At 47.6% G+C, this 19,671-nt stretch overlaps 1 protein-coding gene across 8 annotated transcripts in view; it reads right to left on the bottom strand.

Annotated features, from left to right (window-relative positions):
- The window catches only part of SEZ6L (seizure related 6 homolog like), a 188,992-nt gene extending 170,023 nt beyond the window's left edge, over positions 1-18,969 (bottom strand). For all 8 annotated transcript variants that reach the window (XM_077874113.1, XM_077874114.1, XM_077874115.1 and 5 more), the window contains exon 1: positions 18,844-18,969. In XM_077874113.1, coding sequence (XP_077730239.1) covers positions 18,844-18,937 — 94 coding nt within the window. In that variant the 5' untranslated portion in view covers positions 18,938-18,969. The remainder of the gene's footprint in view (positions 1-18,843) is intronic.
- Between the last annotated feature and the right edge of the window lie 702 nt (positions 18,970-19,671).

Below are 19,671 nucleotides of genomic sequence, written 5' to 3'. Positions count from 1 at the left end.
GTCTGTGTAGCATTGAGGAAAGAGCTGTTAATTCAGGAGCTGGATTGACCTAGAAGAGTACCCCAGTCCTAAAACTGACAAATGAAGGGCTTTACCTCTCTCAGCCTCAGTTACCTTATCTGTAAAATGGTGGCAATAATACTATCTACCTCGTGCTATTTCTTTGAGAAGGAAATTAAACTATTGGTACAAAGTACCCAGCACTTAGTAGGTCCTTGCAAAGCTATACCCATTATGATCAATGAATGATAAGTTTTTCATCCCTCCTCAGGGTCAGTATCCTCGTTTATAAACTATGGATTATAACAAGAGTCCTCTTGGGGAATTTTACAAGGTTGTTGGACAGGGTAGTAAGGTAATGGAAATAAAAATGCTTTTTAAATGGCTAAATGCCACTTAAGTGCAAGGCAGTATTACAGTTATTACTACTACAGCAGTAAGAATTATACTATTGTTAATAGTTATTACTATTAGTCATCATTATAACCACTGCTATAAAGGAATGTAATATTAGTCCTTAGGATACTGCAATATTTCTCAATAATCTCCTAGGTGAAGAGTGACCACACTGAAAATGAACACCCAGAACTGTGGCCTTTCTATCAAACAGGAATTAATAGCAATAGCACCTCCTTTGTAACTGAAATGAATTAGACAAGCATCCCGCTGTACAAGGAGACACAGACACAAACCAACAACCGAGTATAAAGTGGCAAGTACCTCGCAGAGCAACTGCCAAGCACAAGGTAACAGCACAGTAAATTCCATATAGGAATTCCATAGGAAAACTATGAGGCGCACCTGGGTGGCTCTGTGGTTGAGCGTCTGCCTTTGGCTCAGGGTGCGATCCCAGGGTCCTGGGATCGAGTCCCACATTGGGCTCCCTGGAGGAAGCCTGCTTCTCCCTCTGCCTATGTCTCTGCCTCTCTCCTTGTGTCTCTTATGAATAAATAAATAAAATCTTTTTTTTTTTAAAAGGAGTAACTATGAGAGAGGTAGATTAAAGATGGCTGCCAAGTCTCTACCACTCACATCCAGAGTGGGGTTATTTCCCCTCCCTTTGAATCTGAGCTGGCCTCGTGACTTGTTTAGACCGACAGAATGCAACACACAACTTTAAAAGATGTTCCTTAAGAGATCTTCAGCTTTTGCCCTTGCTCTTTTCTTCCCCTCTTAGAATCCCACTACCATGTTGAAAGAAGCCCCAGCCACACGTGGAGGCCACATGAGAGGAAACTGAGATACTCAGGTGGTAAGCAGCTCAAGCCACTAGATGTGCAGCTGACCCTCTTGGCATTTCCAGCCCAGTCAAGCTGCCCTGTGACTGTGACTCTGTCTCACACCACATGGACCAGAAGAATCACCAAGCTGAGCCCAGTAGAACTGCAGAATCACATAATAAACAGAAGGTTGTTATTTGAAGCTACTATGTTTTGGGGATGGTTTGTCACACAGCAATAGCTAACCGAAACAAAATGGATATGAGTGCTCCAGTGAGATGTTCCTAATCCCAGAGAGGGGCAGGGAAGGCTCCCTGGAAAGAGAGCGTGTGGGAATCATATGGGATTTGTGGGTTAAGCAGGTGTACGAGGGTCCTAGCTTTCACTCACAAGTCAACCCTCTTCTCTACTTGATGCTTCTGAGTCCAAAGCAGGTTAGTGATAAGAAAAAGAATTCTAAAATCTTCTCTCACCCGGATAATTGTTTCTCCTCTTTAGGGATCAGCCCCACTTCCCTGGCTCTAAATCAAAATGACAGGGCCTCCAAATTGGTTCAGGTGCTCATGCATTTGTAAAAATGTCTTTTGCTGGAAAAGGCCTGGTATGTCTAATTTCTGCCCCGAGCACATTTTTATAGTTAAGCTATATTATAAATGGCGTTTAATTTACCCAGCAATGTCAGGCCTACATTCAACTGAGAGCCAGTGATAATATATATGAGATCCTTTTGTACAGTCTGATCAGGGTTTGGGAGGAGGGGAGATGTGGATTTAATCATCTTTGTCCGAATTTATATTCTTTTCTTCCCCTCTCTGCTGCTTTTTCTATGTTCCAGCCACCATGGGAAGGACAGTGAGAGCCTTTCAAAGCACCAGGCCAGGTTCAAGGGGGCAAGTCTGTGGATGAGTCGAGGTTTTAAACACAGTCGAAAGGTCAAGGGTTGGGAGCCCTGTGGACTTCTGAGCAGGCTCAGAGCATTGGCCTCCCTTCCACTGTGGTTGGAGAGAGATGGTGCCAGTAGCGGTGGGCTGGCAGAAATGAACTCAATGAACTTTAGCTGGGAAGCTGGGGACAGGCGAACCTGTCTCATGATGAGGAGTGAGGGGGTGGGATTATTCTTTCAAATCCTGTCTGCAAAGGCCTCCTCACTAACCCTCTTCACTTCGTAGAAGCTTTATCAAACCAGAACAAGCCACTCCCCTGCTTACAATGAGCTTCTGAGGGCAAGAGAATAACCTCCCTGAACACCTCCCAGCAGCCCCCCTGCCCTACAGGATCTGGCCCACCCACCTCTTCACTTCATTTCGCCCTACTTCCTTCCCTGACCTTGATACTCTGGCCACAATAGCTTTCTGGTAGTTCTTCAAATGCCTGAAACCCTGGCTAGTCATCCAAGGAGAAGCCCGAAGGTTGCATCCTGAGTGCTAGCTAAGGCATCCCTGACTCAGCCTGTCCCCAACAGGTGCAGAAGTAGAAAAGAGGCCTGGTGGTAGCAATAATTCATGTCAGGGAGGCTGTCCCAGTGCCTGGCAAGTTTGGGCCTGGATCATGGGAAGTTGAATGTGATTGATCACACATAGGGTGCACTTATTTGGCTCATTAAAAGAGTTAACTAGGTTTCCAAATGCAAGAGGAACCAGGAGACCAGGACTGTCTGGGAGAGAGAACACGGTGGGCTAGAAGTAGACTCCCACCACCATCCATACTACAGGGAGGCAGCATATTCTTTCCCAGTCACTCAGACACGGATGTGAATCCCAGCTCTGGGTCTTGCCAGCTGTGTGATCTTAAGCAAGTCACTCAATCTCTCCAAGCCTCAGTGGCTCCTGCTGTGAAATGGGGATCATCAGACTTTATGGAGCTGGACTGTTCTGTGGCTCACATGAGGGAATATGAGGAAGAGGCTTAGCATGTGACTGGCTTATAAATGGTAAGCATAATCATTATGAACAAAGGAATCATAAAGGGTCATGGCTTAGAGGTCGAATAATTCAGGCACAGTAACTGATGCCTCAGAAACCTCTGGAAGAGACAACATGTGGAGCTTCCTAGGCAGTAGGGAGGGGATAGCCAGAGTATCTGGTTTTTAAAAGCTCCCCATGGCCTTTCAAGTCACATTTTGGAAAATACTGATAAAGCCCTCCTCACTAAATTTAAAGATGGAGAAACTGAGCCCAGAGAGGGACAGAGATGGGCTCAAGGTCATACAGTACATCTTTGGCAGCTGTGTCAGTTCCAGATCACAGATCTCTGACTCTGGGTTGGGTGGTCTTTCTGCTGGTCCAGGCCAAGGGGTTGTATTAAGTCAGACTGGGATGCCTGGCCCTAGCTGGGGCCCCATGGGTAGTGTGAGGGACTGCCACTCAGCTCATGCTCTTGGAGGTCACAGAAGCTCTCAGAGTCCTTGGGTGTCTTTTTAACCTCTTCAAGTACACAGTGCCCCTGAGAATGTCTGATGTTCCCTGGAAACTCTCCATCTTGTGTACTATCACAGATTAACACACCAAACCCCTTCTCCCTCATTGCAAGGTGGACCATCATTTTACCCCATGATGTAAACATTGAATGATCAGCATGTAGGCAATGCAGCCCAGCAATGAACTATTAATGCATATTCACTGAATAAATGAATGAACAAACATGCTGAATTGGTGAATAAATGAAAGATCATAGAGAATGTAAGTTCATTGAGGGTTGGCGTTGTATAGTACACACATTAAATATTTGCTGTTTGTGGCTGAATCAGTGAATCAGGCCCCAAATTGCCCACAGACTAGTGGGAGAAACAGGGGTATAAGCAAAACTAAGACTAGGGAGCCAGTGAAGATAGCTTGACTTGGGGGAATTTGGGGTCTTGTTCCAATCACAGGAAAGAGGCCCAAGAAGGAGAAAGGCAAGTTACAGACTAAAATGAACTACATGGTGCCATTTTGTTAAGAATTCAAAGTGTATGTGCCCCAATTAGGGCCATTCTATAAAATAATGGGGTCTGTATTCTTCAAAAACACCAATGTCAGGAAACATGAAGGCCAAGGAATCATTCCATCATGGAGTCTCTCTGACCCTCAATTCCTTCATCTGAAAAATAGGACTAATCTTCTATATCACTAGCCCCTCAAAATTGTTTGCAGCAACCTAATCCCATAACGGGTATCCTCCGCCACATTCAGAGAATAAATTACTATTTTTATTACTACTCAGAATAAAGCTATCCCAGGACCTGAAGGAATTAATTTGTTTTCGGCCAAAACTCATTAATTGATTGTCCAAGTTTATGCATTAAGGAAATAATGGGTATATTATTTATGCACATACACACGCTCTGCTATGTATTGGCAATTCTGCTCAAAATGTATTTTCCCACGTGTGCAAGAGAACAAAGAGCCAACATATTGTTGCCATAAGTGAAGTTAGTAACATTGCTCTCAGTAGGTTTTCCTGGAGTTCTGGCCTCTGTTCCTAAGAAGTCTGGGATAGTTAAAGAAGGTTCTCTTATGGGATCCCTGGGTGGCGCAGTGGTTTGGCGCCTGCCTTTGGCCCAGGGCGTGATCCTGGAGACCGGGGATCGAGTCCCACATCGGGCTCCCGGTGCATGGAGCCTGCTTCTCCCTCTGCCTATGTCTCTGCTTCTCTCTCTCTCTGTGTGACTATCATAAATAAATAAAAATTTAAAAAAAAAAAAAAAAGAAGGTTCTCTTAAAGTGATATATCTACTTGGCCCATGAAAGAGCCTCACCTAAAATTTTTTTTTGTTTTTTTTCTAGAGATGATTGGGTACAACCAAACCACTTCACAATATGTAGATACCAACCAGGACTAGTGACCCTGGGAATGCACCTTTCCCAGCCCTGGTCCCTCAGAGAGAGCTGCTTTCTGCCTAGAAGTCACGGGCCAACATGAGAGAGAGAGAGGAGAAGAGAGAGAAAAGAACTTGCAGATCTGAGTCATACCTGAATTGGCAGAATGATTGCATGTTAGGTTCTCCGAGGGCAAGGTTATGCCTTATTTACTTCTGCATCTCTAGTGCCTACCAAGTGCTTGCTAACGAGTGGAAGGTCTTGAAGGAAAAGAGAATAGATCTTGAATGAATGAAGGAATCCTAATATACCAGTGCTTAGCCATCTGAGCCCCAGCTTCCTTATCTATAATCAAATGGCTATAATAGTCACCCTCGAAGACTCTGCTAGTAATTAAGCAAGATTCTATAAATGAAGCCATGGCAGGGATTCTAGTGCATTATGGGAATTCGTTTTCTTCTCAGTCTTTCTAGGGATCTACTTTCTTTAGAAACAGGGAGACATAGTGGAGAGACAAGACAGATAAGACCCAGACATTGCCTTCTGGAGGCCCCTGATGGCAAGAGGACTTGCCAGGGAGGACCAGGCTATGCCCACTGGTTCTTTGTCTGGAGTTTTGTGGCTGATCTGAGATGAACCTTGGTCATTAAACACCAGCCAGTGAGTAATGGGTTCACCCATCCAGACCCTTCCCTTCTTTTTTTTTTTTTTAATTTTTTATTTATTTATGATAGTCACATACAGAGAGAGAGAGAGAGAGAGAGAGAGAGGCAGAGACACAGGCAGAGGGAGAAGCAGGCTCCATGTACCGGGAGCCCGACGTGGGATTCGATCCCGGGTCTCCAGGATCGTGCCCTGGGCCAAAGGCAGGCACCAAACCGCTGTGCCACCCAGGGATCCCCAGACCCTTCCCTTCTTAGAACCTCAATTTTATTAACCAAGATAACAAAATACCTTACATTGGGAAGCAGAGGCTAGATGTAGCTGCTCTAACAGCAACACTCCTATCTGAATTCCTACAGAACATCCTATCTCTAGGGTTTGTTCAGTTGCAAATTCTGTTCCAGCTAGGAATGACACACCAAGTCTCTCTTTCTCAAGACTCTGGGGAATAGTTGCTCACTCACTTACTCATAGTAGTATATATACTGAGTATCTAATTTCTTTTTAAAAAAATATTTATTTATTTATTTATTTATTTATTTATTTATTTATTTATTCATGAGAGACACACAGAGAGAGGCTGAGACATAGGCAGAAGGAGAAGCAGGCTCCCTGTGGGGAACCTGATATGGGACTTGATCCCAGGACCCTGGGATCACAATCTGAGCCAAAGGCAAATGCTCAACCACTGAGTTACCAAGGTGCCCCTTCAATTTCTTTTTTTAAAAGAGATTTTATTTATTTATTTATTTATTTATTTATTTATTTATTTGAGAGAGAGAGAGAAGGCACGAGTGGAGAGACAGAGGAAGAGGGAGAAGCAGACTCTCTACTGAGCAGGAAGCCCCACGAAGGGCTTGGTCCCAAGACCCTAAGAGCCCAACCTGAGCCAAAGGCAGATGCTTAATGGACTGAGCCATGCAGGTACTCCCTGAGTATCCAATTTCTGTCGGGCAAAGTGCTAATCTATTGATGGAACATTCCCTATTTTTGTCTTATACCAACTAGATGAAAAAGGTACAGTTATTTTTCCTCCTATACTGTTTCCGTTAAGCACAAACAACTTGCTGAGGGTTATATGGCTCATTAAGTGACAAAGCTGGGATCCAGACTCAGGCTTCTGTGGTCCTAACTTCTGAGCTCTTGGCTACTGCCATATGCCCAGTGAGCACCTGCTGACTGCTCAATGCACCACATTCTGAGCTACATGTTGGTGACATAGGCACAAGGTGTTCTTAGTCTGGGAGGAGGACAACCATGTGTTAGCATGCATACTAATAATAAGCACTTCCCACACATTAATTAAGAAGGATTACACTTCAGGATTCATTCATTCCAGCCTCTGCATTTATTGATCTTCTGTTTTCTGGGAGATGGACTGCTGATTGAGAGGGAAATGTGATGCATCCCTTGCTTTGGAAGACCTCATTGTCTAGAAGAGGGGAGAAAGGTTTTCAAACTCTTGCATCTGTGGGGAAGTGTCTGATAGTGATGGTAATCCATTTGTGGATGCATCCCATGATTGACACCTGCTCTGCTTTACCACGAGTCCAGGTCCTGGGCTTGTAATAACTCCGGGAGGGTACACAGTGAGACCGCGTCCTTCTGATTCTTCTGTGACATCAGTCATAGGATGTGATATATGTTGAATACGTATATGATAATGATGATATTGATACCATCAATATTGTCTAATATTATATATGTTACTCTAAGTATTGAATGTCTACTAGGTACCAGCCACTATTCTATGTGTTTTACAGGGTCAACTCATGAGTTCTCACTACTTCCTGTGATGTGGGTCCATTGATCATTGTCATTTCGCAGCTGAAGAAACTGAGGCCCAGAAAGTTCAGCACTTTGCCTAAGCTTACACTTTTTTTTTTTAAGATTTTATTTATTGGTTAATGAGAGACACAGAGAGAAAGGCAGAGACACAGGCAGAGGGAGAAGCAGGCTCCACGCAGGGAGCCCGAAGTGGGACTCAATCCCGGGACTCCAGGATCACTCCCTGGGCCGAAGGCAGGCGTTAAACCTCTGAGCCACCCAGGTGTCCCAAGCTTACACATTTGAATTAACAAGAGTGGTCTGAGGCTTTCTTTAGAAACAACAACAAAGTGTTGCTTTTAACCCGGACTGAAGTAAATGCATGCAAATGAGCCCCAGCACATCATTTTTTATTTATGCCATAAATTAGGTAAATTTCCCTTCCTGAAGCCCTGGAAAACTAGGACTGATTCCACATATTTTGCATTAATTTCCAAGGTGGTTGGCCCCAAATTAGCTTTACAACTTGGTAAACTTGCCTTCGAGGTGGTACAGAGGTAGAGGTCTGATCAGAAGTCTGCAGGTACGAGGAGTCAGAGGAGCTTTGTCCATTTCTTTTTGCTCATTGCTTTACAGTTTAATGGTGCACTTCCACATCCCAGGCTGCCAGGTATAGCTGTATAGATTGTGCACTGCTTACCTTCAAGGGCGGGGGACCATTCACCTACACTGCTAGAGAGGGGCAGGGAGTTGACATAGGAATTGCAATCTCACAATTCACTCTATGGGAGAGGCACAGGAAGCATTACATTCTCCTTTTGCAGATGGAAACTGGAGCTGAGTTGATCAAACCCCTTCCTCCAGCAACACACAACACAGAAACTCCAGGGTTGGGGTCCACATCCAGGCCTGTCTCCATTCTATGCCAGTGCTGAGTCCACCACTTTCAGAATGTATACTCTGAGTACATTCTTTTAAACACCTTCTCCCTCTGTTTCCATAATATTAAAGCTCTGAGGAAATCACAACATTACATAATAGCAGCATTACTAAAACCATGCAGAGAACCACATGTTTGAAAAAAAAAAAAAAAAGCACATTTTGTTTTCCCACTAACCTCCACAATTGCTCCTAAGTGCATTGCTCGCATTCCAGGTGAACCTTTCTGTGAGGAAGGGAAGGGCTCCTGGGGCCCCATGTTGAAGCTTCTCTTTACTTTCCACCCTAGATTGATTTGCAGGAAATGGACCCCTTGAAATGCCCAAATACACCAGTTCATGAGGACATGCCCTCCCACAAACGCCCACCTCAAATGATCGTTCCCTAAGCTGGCCCAAATGAGGGGAAGATTGTGCGTTTTCTGCAATTTTTTAAAGATTATTTATTTTTTACTTAGAGTGCACCAGCGGGGGAAGGGGCAGAGGGAGAGAGAGAAAATTTCCAGCAGACTCCCTGCTGAGTATGGAACCTGAGGCAGGGCTTAATCCTACAACCCTGAGATCATGACCTAAGCTGAAATCAAGAGTCAGAAGCTCAATGGACTGAGCCACCCAGGCACTTTTCTGCAAATGTTTTTGTGTCCTGTGACTCCCAAACTGGGGTCATTCATAGCCAAAGAATTTCTTTCTTTCTTTCTTTCTTTCTTTCTTTCTTTCTTTCTTTCTTTCTTTCTTTCTTTCTTCTTTCTTTCTTTCTTTCTTTCTTTCTTTCTTTCTTTCTTCTTTCTCCTTCCTTCCTTCCTTCCTTCCTTCCTTCCTTCCTTCCTTCCTTCCTTCCTTCCTTCCTCCTTTCTTTCCAACAAATGGCTGAGAATAGAGAAGTGGTAAGAGACAACTCCAGACCCCAAGGGCCTTATTGTCCAGTGAGGAAGGGAGACGAGGCAGCAGACACAATGATCTTCCCCAGCTCTTAGATAGTTTATCAATGAGGCTACAGCTGGATGAATATGGATCAAAAGAGTTCCAGAGCCACATCATGGCAATTGAAAGGGTTGAGAAAGCAACTACTTAGGTCAGCAAAGCAAGAATGTGAAATGTTACTAGTGGTGATTGCTCTACCCCAAGTAGAGACCTGACTAGCCCTGTGTTATGCCCCCCGGCATGCTGACCACACCAGACACAGATAATTGGATTAAACATGAACAGCCAACCTCTTGCCCAGCAGGACAAGCCATATTCCTCAGGAATCTGAGCTGGGAAACATGAAGAAGCTGAATGTTAGGGGCTATGTCTGGACTGCCATGACCTAGAGCAGTACTGTCCAATAGAACTTTCTACCGAGATGGGAATGTTCTCTGTGTTGTCCAACATGGTAGCCACTAGCCACACATGGTTACTGAGTACTTGAAATGTGCTAGTGGGACTGAGGAACTCTAACTCCATTTTAAATTAATTTTAATTAATTCACGTTTAAAAGTAAATAGCCACATGTGGCTGGCTAGTGGCTATGGTATTAGATGGTGAACATGTAGAGTTTGAGCCAAGAGAAGCCATGACAGCCCATGTTTAAGTAGAGATGATGAGGGAGCTCACTGGTGAGTGAGCAGAAGGAGGCAGACGAGAGAGAGAGAGAGAGAGAGAGAGAGATTGAAAGAGCCAGAAGTAACTGATGTAGGGAGAAGCAGATGCCATGGAAGAGAGAAATGGAGGGAAGAAGCCCATCCCTGGAGCATCCTTGGCCCAATATTTGGGGTACCTTCTTATTCTTGATCTATCCCGAATGGCGCTTTGCTCTATAAAGCCAAAAGAAATACTAGTTCCTCTCTTGGAAGCCAGACTGATCTGAGAATCGGAGAATCAGCTAAGATTCAACAAATCATTGCCATCATTGTATCACTCTTGCTATCCTAATCATCTGAGTTAAGTGACTTGTCTAAGATCACACAGGCTGGAGCCATTATCTGTCACTCCAGAGTTTGTGCTCTTTGCTTGCTGGGCTCTTAGTCCTGAGTCAATGCTCCATTTTGGTATCCCAACTCACTAATTTATGACACTAAGCCTTGGCACATGCCTACCCTCAAACTGAGAATGGGTGAGACCAGACAAGGAAACCATCACCCACTGGCTCATACCCACCCCTCTGCCCTGTAGGACTTGTCCCAAGCTCCAGACTGTATCCACCCACCTTGCTCTGACTTCCAGCCTTCGGATAATCCCTGGCATCCAGTTACTGGCCCAAGGCTGAGCCTGACTCCATCATCCATGCCTCAAGCAACGCTTCCCTGGCTCTCTACACTGCACGCCCTCACTGGGTTTCTCAATGAGCCACTCTCTACAATCTATGGTGAGAGCAGAGAAGCACGGAGGGGGCACCTGGCCTGGGACCTGCACCTCCCTGAGCCTCCATGGTTGATTCTTGCTTGCTTGACTCAGGCCATCTGCTTGGATGGCACCATTCCCAGGTGTGAGCTGGTCTGCTAGTGTTTCAAAGATTCAGGTGCCAAGTCAGCACGGGAGGGAGCTCCAGCTTGACTTCAGTTTCTGCTAACGCTCTTTTTATGCAGTCACTCTGCCATGGATGGCCACACAATGTAAATATCCAATTTGGGTAATGGATACCATTGGTTCGATGGAGACAGATGTCTTAAGGCTTTCCATGGATCTCAGAACATACACTGAGAAGAGCAAGGATTCCACTGTTAGGAGAAGGATAAAGTCCCTTTAGAAAGGAAGTCAGAAAACAGGAGTCAGAGGTGCTAGTCCTGGCTCTGCCACTCACTTGCAATGAGACTTTGAGTGAATAAGTCCTTTCTTTGGGTTTCTTTCCTCAGTAAAATGAAATTATCAGGGAACGGATTGAGGCAGGCCGAGAGTCTATCCAAAACTGCGAAGATCTGATTAATATGACGGACTCCAGGAAGGGTACCTTGCTAAGTTTTTCTGCAGAGCATGTCAATACCAAGCCCCCCTTCAACACATCACCTCTGGGAAATGGACAGCTCATAGACTATGACCCCCACATGAGGCCCACTGATGGCTTGGAGCGACCAAGCTGCTCGTCCAGGGTCATGCAGCTAACAGAAAACAACTCTAAGCATGGGTTTTTAGTAACTTTGCTGGTTTCTGCAGCTGTAGCGGATCCAAGAGAAGGCAGATTCTATAACACCCAGTGTCGTGCCTAGAAAATTTCGATTTTAAAGTGAGCTAAGCCACAGGGTAAATAATTACAGTCACTATGCCCTTTGGAAAGAGACATGGCTCCGGCAGGGAAGTGCTGAGTGGCCCGCCCTGCGGCTGTGTGTTTACACAAAGGTTGCTGTTGTTTTTCACAAAGTGTCTCTCTCTCCCTCCTCATCTCATTCCTCTCTCTCATCTTTCGTTCTGTAGAATTCGTTGGTGATTTCACATTTATTAGCTCACTAATTTTCCTCCTAGCAATTCCTTGAGGGTAGGACAGTCTTGTTATTTCCAGCTTTCAGATACGGAACCAAGTCTCCGAGAGGCTGCCCAAGAGCACACAGACATATATGTGCTGCTGAATTGAGCATAAGAGCACACGGACATAAAAGAAAGAGGCATCAAATTCAGATCTTTGGACTGATGCTGCCTCCCCACAACTGATATGAAGATGAAAGGTAATTTAGCATAGTTTTACGAACATGGTGAGCCCTACACTGGGTTAGATACCAGCTAAGAGACATATGGATGAGTAAGCTTTGGTTGACAGTTTAGAGGGAGGCGTGTGAAGTGGTAACTCATGCATTACAAGTACATGAGTTACCTATATTGAGGGATAAAATGTGATGGGGGGGGCAGAGTATGATTTGTAAGTAGCGCAGAGCGGAGACAGCCGAAGGAAATTCTCACAGAAAAAGACAATTAATTACTGGGTTTTGAAGGGTGAATAGAAGTTCACCAGGTGACTATTGGTAGCAATAATGGTAACTTTTTATTGAGTGCTTGCTATGGGCTACACATATCTACCCACTCGGACTATTCATAACGATCTTGCAAGGGAGACAGGATCGGTCAGTCAGGCCAAAATGGTCCAGAGCACTAAGTGCATAGCTCAAGGTCAGGCTGCTCAAATCAGCCACCTGGACATTTAATCTTCAACTATACAAATTCCTAAAATGACTGTCCAGTTTGAAGGAACTGCGTGGCAAGAAGGATGTTGCACCCAGGAGCCATCAGGGGGAGTATTGAAGGTTGGGAAGAACTGTTTCTCCTCTTTGTGAGCTGACTTGAGACACCTGACATTTGCCACTAGAGGAGGAAATATTTCCTATCCCAGAGTCTAGTCAAACCGCCCTAATTTCTGGGCTTGTGTCTGCTCTTCATTTGGTCATTGTTATGTGGTACCTCATATCCTAGCATCTAGAACAAACCTGGGCTTTGGAATCAAATAGTCCTAGGTTTGAATTCTGGCCAAATCATGCATTGCTTATAACACCTTAGCAAGTGCCAATACCTTTCCAAGACTCAGTTTCCTCATTTGTAATATCTGCTTAGTGACATCACCTGATAAGGTTGGGTAAGGATCACATGAGTGAATACATAGGGTAAATACATGGACAGTTCTCTGGCACAGAGTCGACCCACACTAAATGGCATAAAGCAGTGCTATATTTTGCCATTCTTTCGTAACAAGCCCAAGAAGAAATGCATGGGAGTGCCTAGGGTCTTGAGTCTTCCATGCCGGCACCCATCTCCCTGAAGCTTGATTTTCTGGTATGCATAAAGCATCTTAACTCCCATGTCTCATCCCAGCCCTGTGAGGACAGCTTTGTGTATGTGGCTGTGGTTACTGTGATCCATTTTACAGATGAGAAAACTGAGGCTCATAGCTAGGAGATGATTGAGCTTAGGTTCCTGACCTTAGGAGATTACAGAGACCAATTTTCTACACTTTTACATTCTTCGTTAATGGTTGGGTGGCCTGGGAATAGGTGAAATTAGAAACAGTCAGAATTTCAAAGCCAGCCAACAAACCAGCCACACTGCTCACTCTTTGTGGTCTTCGCTGGGAAGAATAATCCCTATGCTCTCTTTTTCTTGTTTTGTTTTGTTTTCTATTTTTCTTTCTTTTTCTCTCTTTCTTTCAGTGATATTAAGGGCTTGGGGAAAAATCCTTGTTGATTTGGGTCTCTGTCCTGCCAGGTTTTAGAGTTTGGTGAGCCAGGGTTTAGACCCACCCAGCCTGACCGCATACTAATGATAAAGTTGTGCACACATTTCATTGGGAAATACAGCAGGACCCACCTCGGAAGGTGCTGTGCCCAGCACTCAAGCTCCCATGCTCAGCGTCAGACTATCTGGATTCAAATCTTAGGTCATCTGCTTGACGACCTTGAGCTTTTTGAACTAACAGCCCCTCGAAGCCTTGGTTTCCTCATCCATAAAATAGAGAGAAATTGTAGAGATTAAATCAAATAACCTATGCAAGTGCCTAACGAGTATTCAGTAATAGTTAGATACGACAATTATGAACGAAATCACCCACACATACATTGTAACCTGTTTCAATTTATGACTCACTTATTCGACCAGTTTTCCGTGAGAGCTTACTATGTGCCAGGAACAGTGGTGGGCAGAGGGTACACATCCAGCATGCCTCTGACAAATATTTATCAGCTCCTGTCACATATCAGCAAAATCTGCACATGAGCTTGGGGAATGCAGAGAAGAGGCAACTGTGACGTGCGGCATTAAAAAAAAAATTGATTCCTGATTGCAACCACATCTCGGCTTTGTGACTCTCGACACACTGCTTGACCTCTCTGTGCCTCCACTTTTCCAATCTCTAATGTGGGGATGATAACCGCATCTATTGGGGCCATTGTGAGCATTCTCTGAACGAATCCAGACAAACCACTTACCACAGGGCTTGGAACAAAATCAACTCTCCATGAATGCTGTTTTCATTGTTGAGACACAGTCTCAGTCGTGTTGTAGTAAATTACATCAGGCAGGTCCACGAGAATCGAGAATCGGTCTGTTCTCTCCGGGACCCCCGCCCCCCTCTTCACCAACGCCAAAAGGCTGCTGCTAAAGAACCAGAGAATTATGCAAATATGCAAATCCAGTGAGGCAGCCTTTACCCAGCACTGTGGCTGCCTTTGGTACTCAGCAACTGGGACTGGCTGTCTTCAGAGAGGATTCCTTTGGTGTCATCACAACCTCTAGTGGACAACAGCGTACACGGCGCCTCACAGGCCTTTGTTCCAGCCTTCATCTGCCAGCTGCTGAGCCCAGGAAGTGCAGGGGAGAGTGGGGAGGATGGGCATGTCTGATGATTTCTTTCCCCTGTCAGGCTGGGTGCCCACCAGCCTGCCCCTCCCACTCACTCCTGTTTCCCTCTCTCTAATTCCACCCATGTGTGATGTGCTCCGAAAAGGAAGCCTGCTTCAGAATCTTCACTACCCCGCTGTAGAAACCCCTCCTCAGGCTGCTGGTCCCTGTCACATTCTTGCAGGGCCAGTCCCTAAGCTATCCACTCAGGGAAGGCTTCATCGACTCTCTGGAGAGAATGAACCACACCCACCTGTAAGAGCCCACAGCACTCTGATAGCCGCCTCCTGAAGCAAGGATCACAGGGCATGGATGCTAGTGATTTACTTCTGATCTCCCTTGCTAGGCTGCCACTCCTAGGGCAGGGACCTCATCATACGACTCCGTGTCTCCTGTGTCCCACGTGGGTGCCTGCACCCTACCTTGCTGCATGCATAGAAAGTGCTCAGTAAATGTTAAATGAATGAATGAGTAAATGTCTTCTCCAGAAGATTCTCTCCTTATATCTCCTTTCCAACCATTACACTGCCATCCTACATCTCTGGTACCATGGACTCTGCTTCCTTCCTTTTGGAAGGAAGGGCGCCTGCACCAGGCAAAGAAAAATTCTCACCTGCCACAGGTAACATATAGGTACCTGGGACTACACACTATCTCACCTCCACCCCTCCTACTTTGACCTAAATTGTCCAGATATTTATGCCAACATCTGCTTCACACCAACTTCAGGGATTCGCTCTCTTGGTGCTTAATAAGAGGGGCAACTTGCATTTTGGAAAGCAGGGAAGAAAACGGAGGAACATTATTTGAGCATCTACTTTGAGCCAGGTGCTTTACAAGGAAGTATTATGTAATCATTGCAAGCATCCTTCCAGACTGGGACCGCCTTGTCCCCCCCCCACCCCCATTACACAGATGGTAAAATGGATGCTCAGAGAAGAGAATTCTGCTGAAGGTCACACACTCATAACCAGTAGAGCTGGACCTGGACCCAGGTTTTCAAAGCCACAATATTTCTTTTCCAGAACCCTATAAATCTAATACCAGCACCCAGCTCAAACTCCCCAGAACAGCCTTGCCATGGCCTCTTTGGTGTTTTGCAGTTTGGCTCCATAAGGGAAACCACAGACTGGCATAAAAAAGGGCAGCTGGACTCTGTATTCTGAGGCTGCCTTTTGTGGAGCATTCTCCTGTCTTATCATCTTTTCCTTCCTCTTTTTCACTGCATGTCAAGTGTCATCAGTAACTTCTCTGAGAAATAGGAATCAGTTGTAGGAAGCAGAAAGGGGCGGGGGTAGAGGTGGAGGTGAGGCCGTCTTTAGAACTCCTCTCTGCTGACCTTTGGCTCTGCACACACCTGCTGGTTACAAAGGTCAGACTTCGGCCCCTCTGCCCTGTCACCAATTACAGCTTTGAGCGCCCCTAGTGGAGGTCTGCAGCACACCAGAGGACCAAACAGGGGGACCAGTAGATTGAGTCCTTTTGAATAGCTTTTTGAATTGCAGGAACGAATGTATTTGTGAGCAAAAAACACAAAACAAGCTACTCTGATCAGGAAATATCCCTTTGCCTTGGAAGAGGGAGGAAGGAACGTAACAGTATTTTCCTAATGACTAACCAATTCTTCTTGTGAACACAAGAAGAATTCCTCAAGTTTAGACAAGGTGGCCCCTGGCAGGAGCAGCCAAAACTCCTTGGAAAAGAACGGCAATCCATAATGAAAATAGTTGTTAAGTGAATTTAACAACAACGCACATTAGGGACTAGAGGAGGCAGCAAATTTGAGTCTTATTGAGCAATATTGAATTTGCTTTATTAATTCAAGAGAAAAAGAAAAGAAATGACACTCAGGCTCTGTAGTCATAGCACGTAGCTACAATTATTCCCCATGTGCATATCTTTGACAATAAGAAGCCTCTTCAAAAACAAGTTATACTTTATACTTATTCATGCCTTACAGCAAAATGGCCCAGAGAATCACGTGACCTGCATAAGAATGTAGCAACAAGTCCCTTTCAAGTATTTACAAATCCCCTCACTGCACAGACAAACAGGACTAGCTTGCAACCCTGTATTCGATGTACAGCTCTCCTGACTTTAGTGGAAGTGGGGCTCCAGGTTAAAAATAGAATTTATTGTGAGAGGTCAATGGTTTCCAAATGCACCATCAGAATTGGCAGTGCTATTGGCTACTCCTTCCTTACCACTCAGAGTCTTGGAGTCAGAAGCACACGGTTATTAATGAGCCTTCTGAAGTAGTACATCAGTTGACTTTAATTTGGCAGTGACCTGAAGTTAATTAAAAATATATGCTGGCTAGCTGTTGTGTTGAACAGTTGGAAAAATAATATGAAATGTCTTAAAAATTAACACACACACATTTTGTGTTTGAGGCCAGTGAAGGAAGCAGGATATGAAATCCTTGTCTCAGATGACAATTCAATATGTGCCATTAAGACATTTTTTTTTTTCCCCTGGAGGGTGGTGTATTGGAGAGTGTGGTCCTCAAAGGTAGACTCACTTTAGAAAAGCCAGCAAGACACTCGGTAGCTTTGGGTTCTTTCGTGTTAGTCACAACACAGATTCAAAAGGGGGATGAGGGAGGGAGATGTGGACCCTGTTCAAGGCCACCAAACCATGGTTGGAAAGACAGCTAATTAAGAAAGGGCATGCTGTGGTGGAAACGATTTATTTAAACTAATTCTCTTCCCCCATCTTTCCCAGAGAGATTGTCCAGACCTGGTGTAAATTGTGAATATTATTGCTTCATAAAAGGGGGGTTCTTTAATTATATGCTTTGTTAAACAAAAGGTGATGAATTATTTCCTTCGCTCTGCACTCCGGGGCTCCACATTTAAGGAGAAGGGAGTGGGGCATAAAATGCCTGATTTATGCTGAGGAGGGCACTCCAGGCCGTGGGGAAGAGTCGCAGGGACGGGGACCCGGAGCTAGGGCCCACGGAGCCGAGAGCTGTCCGCGGCCTTTGGTGCTGAAAGCAGGTGCGCGCGCCAGGTGTCCAGAACTCCCCGGGGAGAAAGGGCAGCGCCTGCACCCCGGTCAAGACGGTACAAACAAGAGACGAGGTTCCAGATGGGGAGGGTGTGCGCCCTCCGACTGTCTTCAGCCTGGGCAGACCCTGCAACTGCCTGCTTATTTCCCACGTGAGGAGCGCGTTTCTGAGAGCGGGAGTTGGACCTTTCCACAAGGGGAGGTCGGGTGGTCTACCGACGCTTCCCTCCACTTTGGGGTCTCCGAGTGAACTGATTAAACCTTCAAAACTCTTGGGGTTAGCTCTGGGTGAGTGAAGCGCCCAACCCCCCAACACACAACTTTTCCTGGGGGACCTCAGCGGGGTGGAGAAGAGGGTGCGGCTCCCGGTCTGGGAAGGAGGAGCAACCATCCTCCGCAAGCACGTGGTGGGTGAAACTAGCACCCTCCACCTCCTCAATTCCTAATAGTGTTAGAGACATTAGATTGTCGAGAGTGGTGGTGGTGGCGGCGGCGTTGGTGGTGGTGGGGGAGAGTGTCCGCTCAGGTTGCCAACTGTGACCTGACCCCTCTCCCTCCCCCGCCAAGTTCGGAGAACCCTAAGGCCCCTCCACCGGCCTCCAGGCGAATGCCACACCCAAGTTCGGCATCCAGACCCTTGGTTGGGATCGGTCCAGGGACCCGGTCCCTCGGGGCAGCCTAAACCAAAACGAGGCAAGTGGTCCTAGAGTAGGAGGGCGCGGCACTATGAGGCCCCCACCCCCCACCCCCAAGACGCACAGTTGGAATCTAGTCCTCAGTTGCCGGGCGGGTCAGCTGGCCCCCTTCTCGTCCTCTCCCCGAGAGGGTGACAGTTATCTGGCACCCAGCCCCGGGTGCGGTTGCAGAGAGCTCCGGGCATCTGAGGTTTGGAGGCGACCCCACTCCAAGGAGATTCTCCGGGGCTGCAAAGGGGAGTCAGCCCGAGAGGGAGCCCGCCGCAGAAGCAGGGAAGCACCGGAGTCCTTCAGGCGCATCCCCGCCTCCACACTTCCACCAGCCCGGGCCGAGGGGACGCGGTTCCCCGCCCCGGGTTGGGGCGGCTGCCCCGCTCTCCCTCCGCGGCTGCTCCGCGACCCCCGCCGCCCGGACTCGCCGCAACTTTGCCCCCTCCCCCGCCCCGCCCCTCGGGGCGCTTACCTGCCGCCAGAGCTGCCGCGGGGCTCCCCAGGAGCAGGGCGAGGAGCAGCGAGGTCCCGCCGAGTCCCGCGGCGGGCGGCCGGGCCGCGGGCATGGTGGCTGCGGGGGGCGGCCGCGGGGGCCGGGGGCCGGGGCGGGGGGAGGCGGCGGGCGCGGCGCGGGCGCGGCGGGGGCGCGGGGCGGGGGCCGGGGCCGGGCAGCCGGAGCCCCCGGGCGGACGCGCGCTCACCCCGCGGTCGCTCTGGCCGAGCTGCGCCGGGCGCGGGCGGGCGAGTGAGGAGGAGCCGGCGAGCGGGCGGCGGGCGGGGAGCGCGCGGGAGGAGGGAGGGGGCTGGGGCCGAGCCTGTGCCGCGCGAGTGCGGCGAGGGAGGGGGGCGGGCGGCGGGGAGAGGGCCGCCGCACCCCGGGGCCAGCCTCCTCGCCCGCCCCGCGAAGTTTAACGCCGATTCCCCTGGCGTCCCGTGGGCCGCGCGTTTCCTCCCGGAGGATGCTCGCGGCAGCCCTGCGCGGCCGGGCGAGGCCGGAGAGCGCCCTGACCATTTTCCAGACGGCGACAGGGAGGCCTCCAAACCCAGCGCAGCCTTCGGCCTGCGAGCAGCCTAGAGCTTTCCATCGCTCGGCCTCCGGGAGGGATCCCGGCCCCAGTTCCCTCAGCTGCATGGCAGCCCTCCCAGGCCCCTCTGGGCCCCAACCAGCCCTCCGGGCGGCCAGCCTCCCGTGTTTCCAAAGTGAATCCCGTAACCTAGAAAGTCTCCAACTCTGGGGGATCTGGTGAGAGCTGTCAGTCTCCCTAGAACAATACAAATGGCCATGGAATTGTGCGTCCAA

This window comes from Canis aureus, chromosome 27 (genome assembly GCF_053574225.1).
Source record: "Canis aureus isolate CA01 chromosome 27, VMU_Caureus_v.1.0, whole genome shotgun sequence".
NCBI classification, from domain to species: Eukaryota; Metazoa; Chordata; class Mammalia; order Carnivora; family Canidae; genus Canis; species Canis aureus.
The sequence above is the reverse complement of the archived record's forward strand: the minus strand, read 5'-3'. Positions and strand labels throughout refer to the sequence as shown.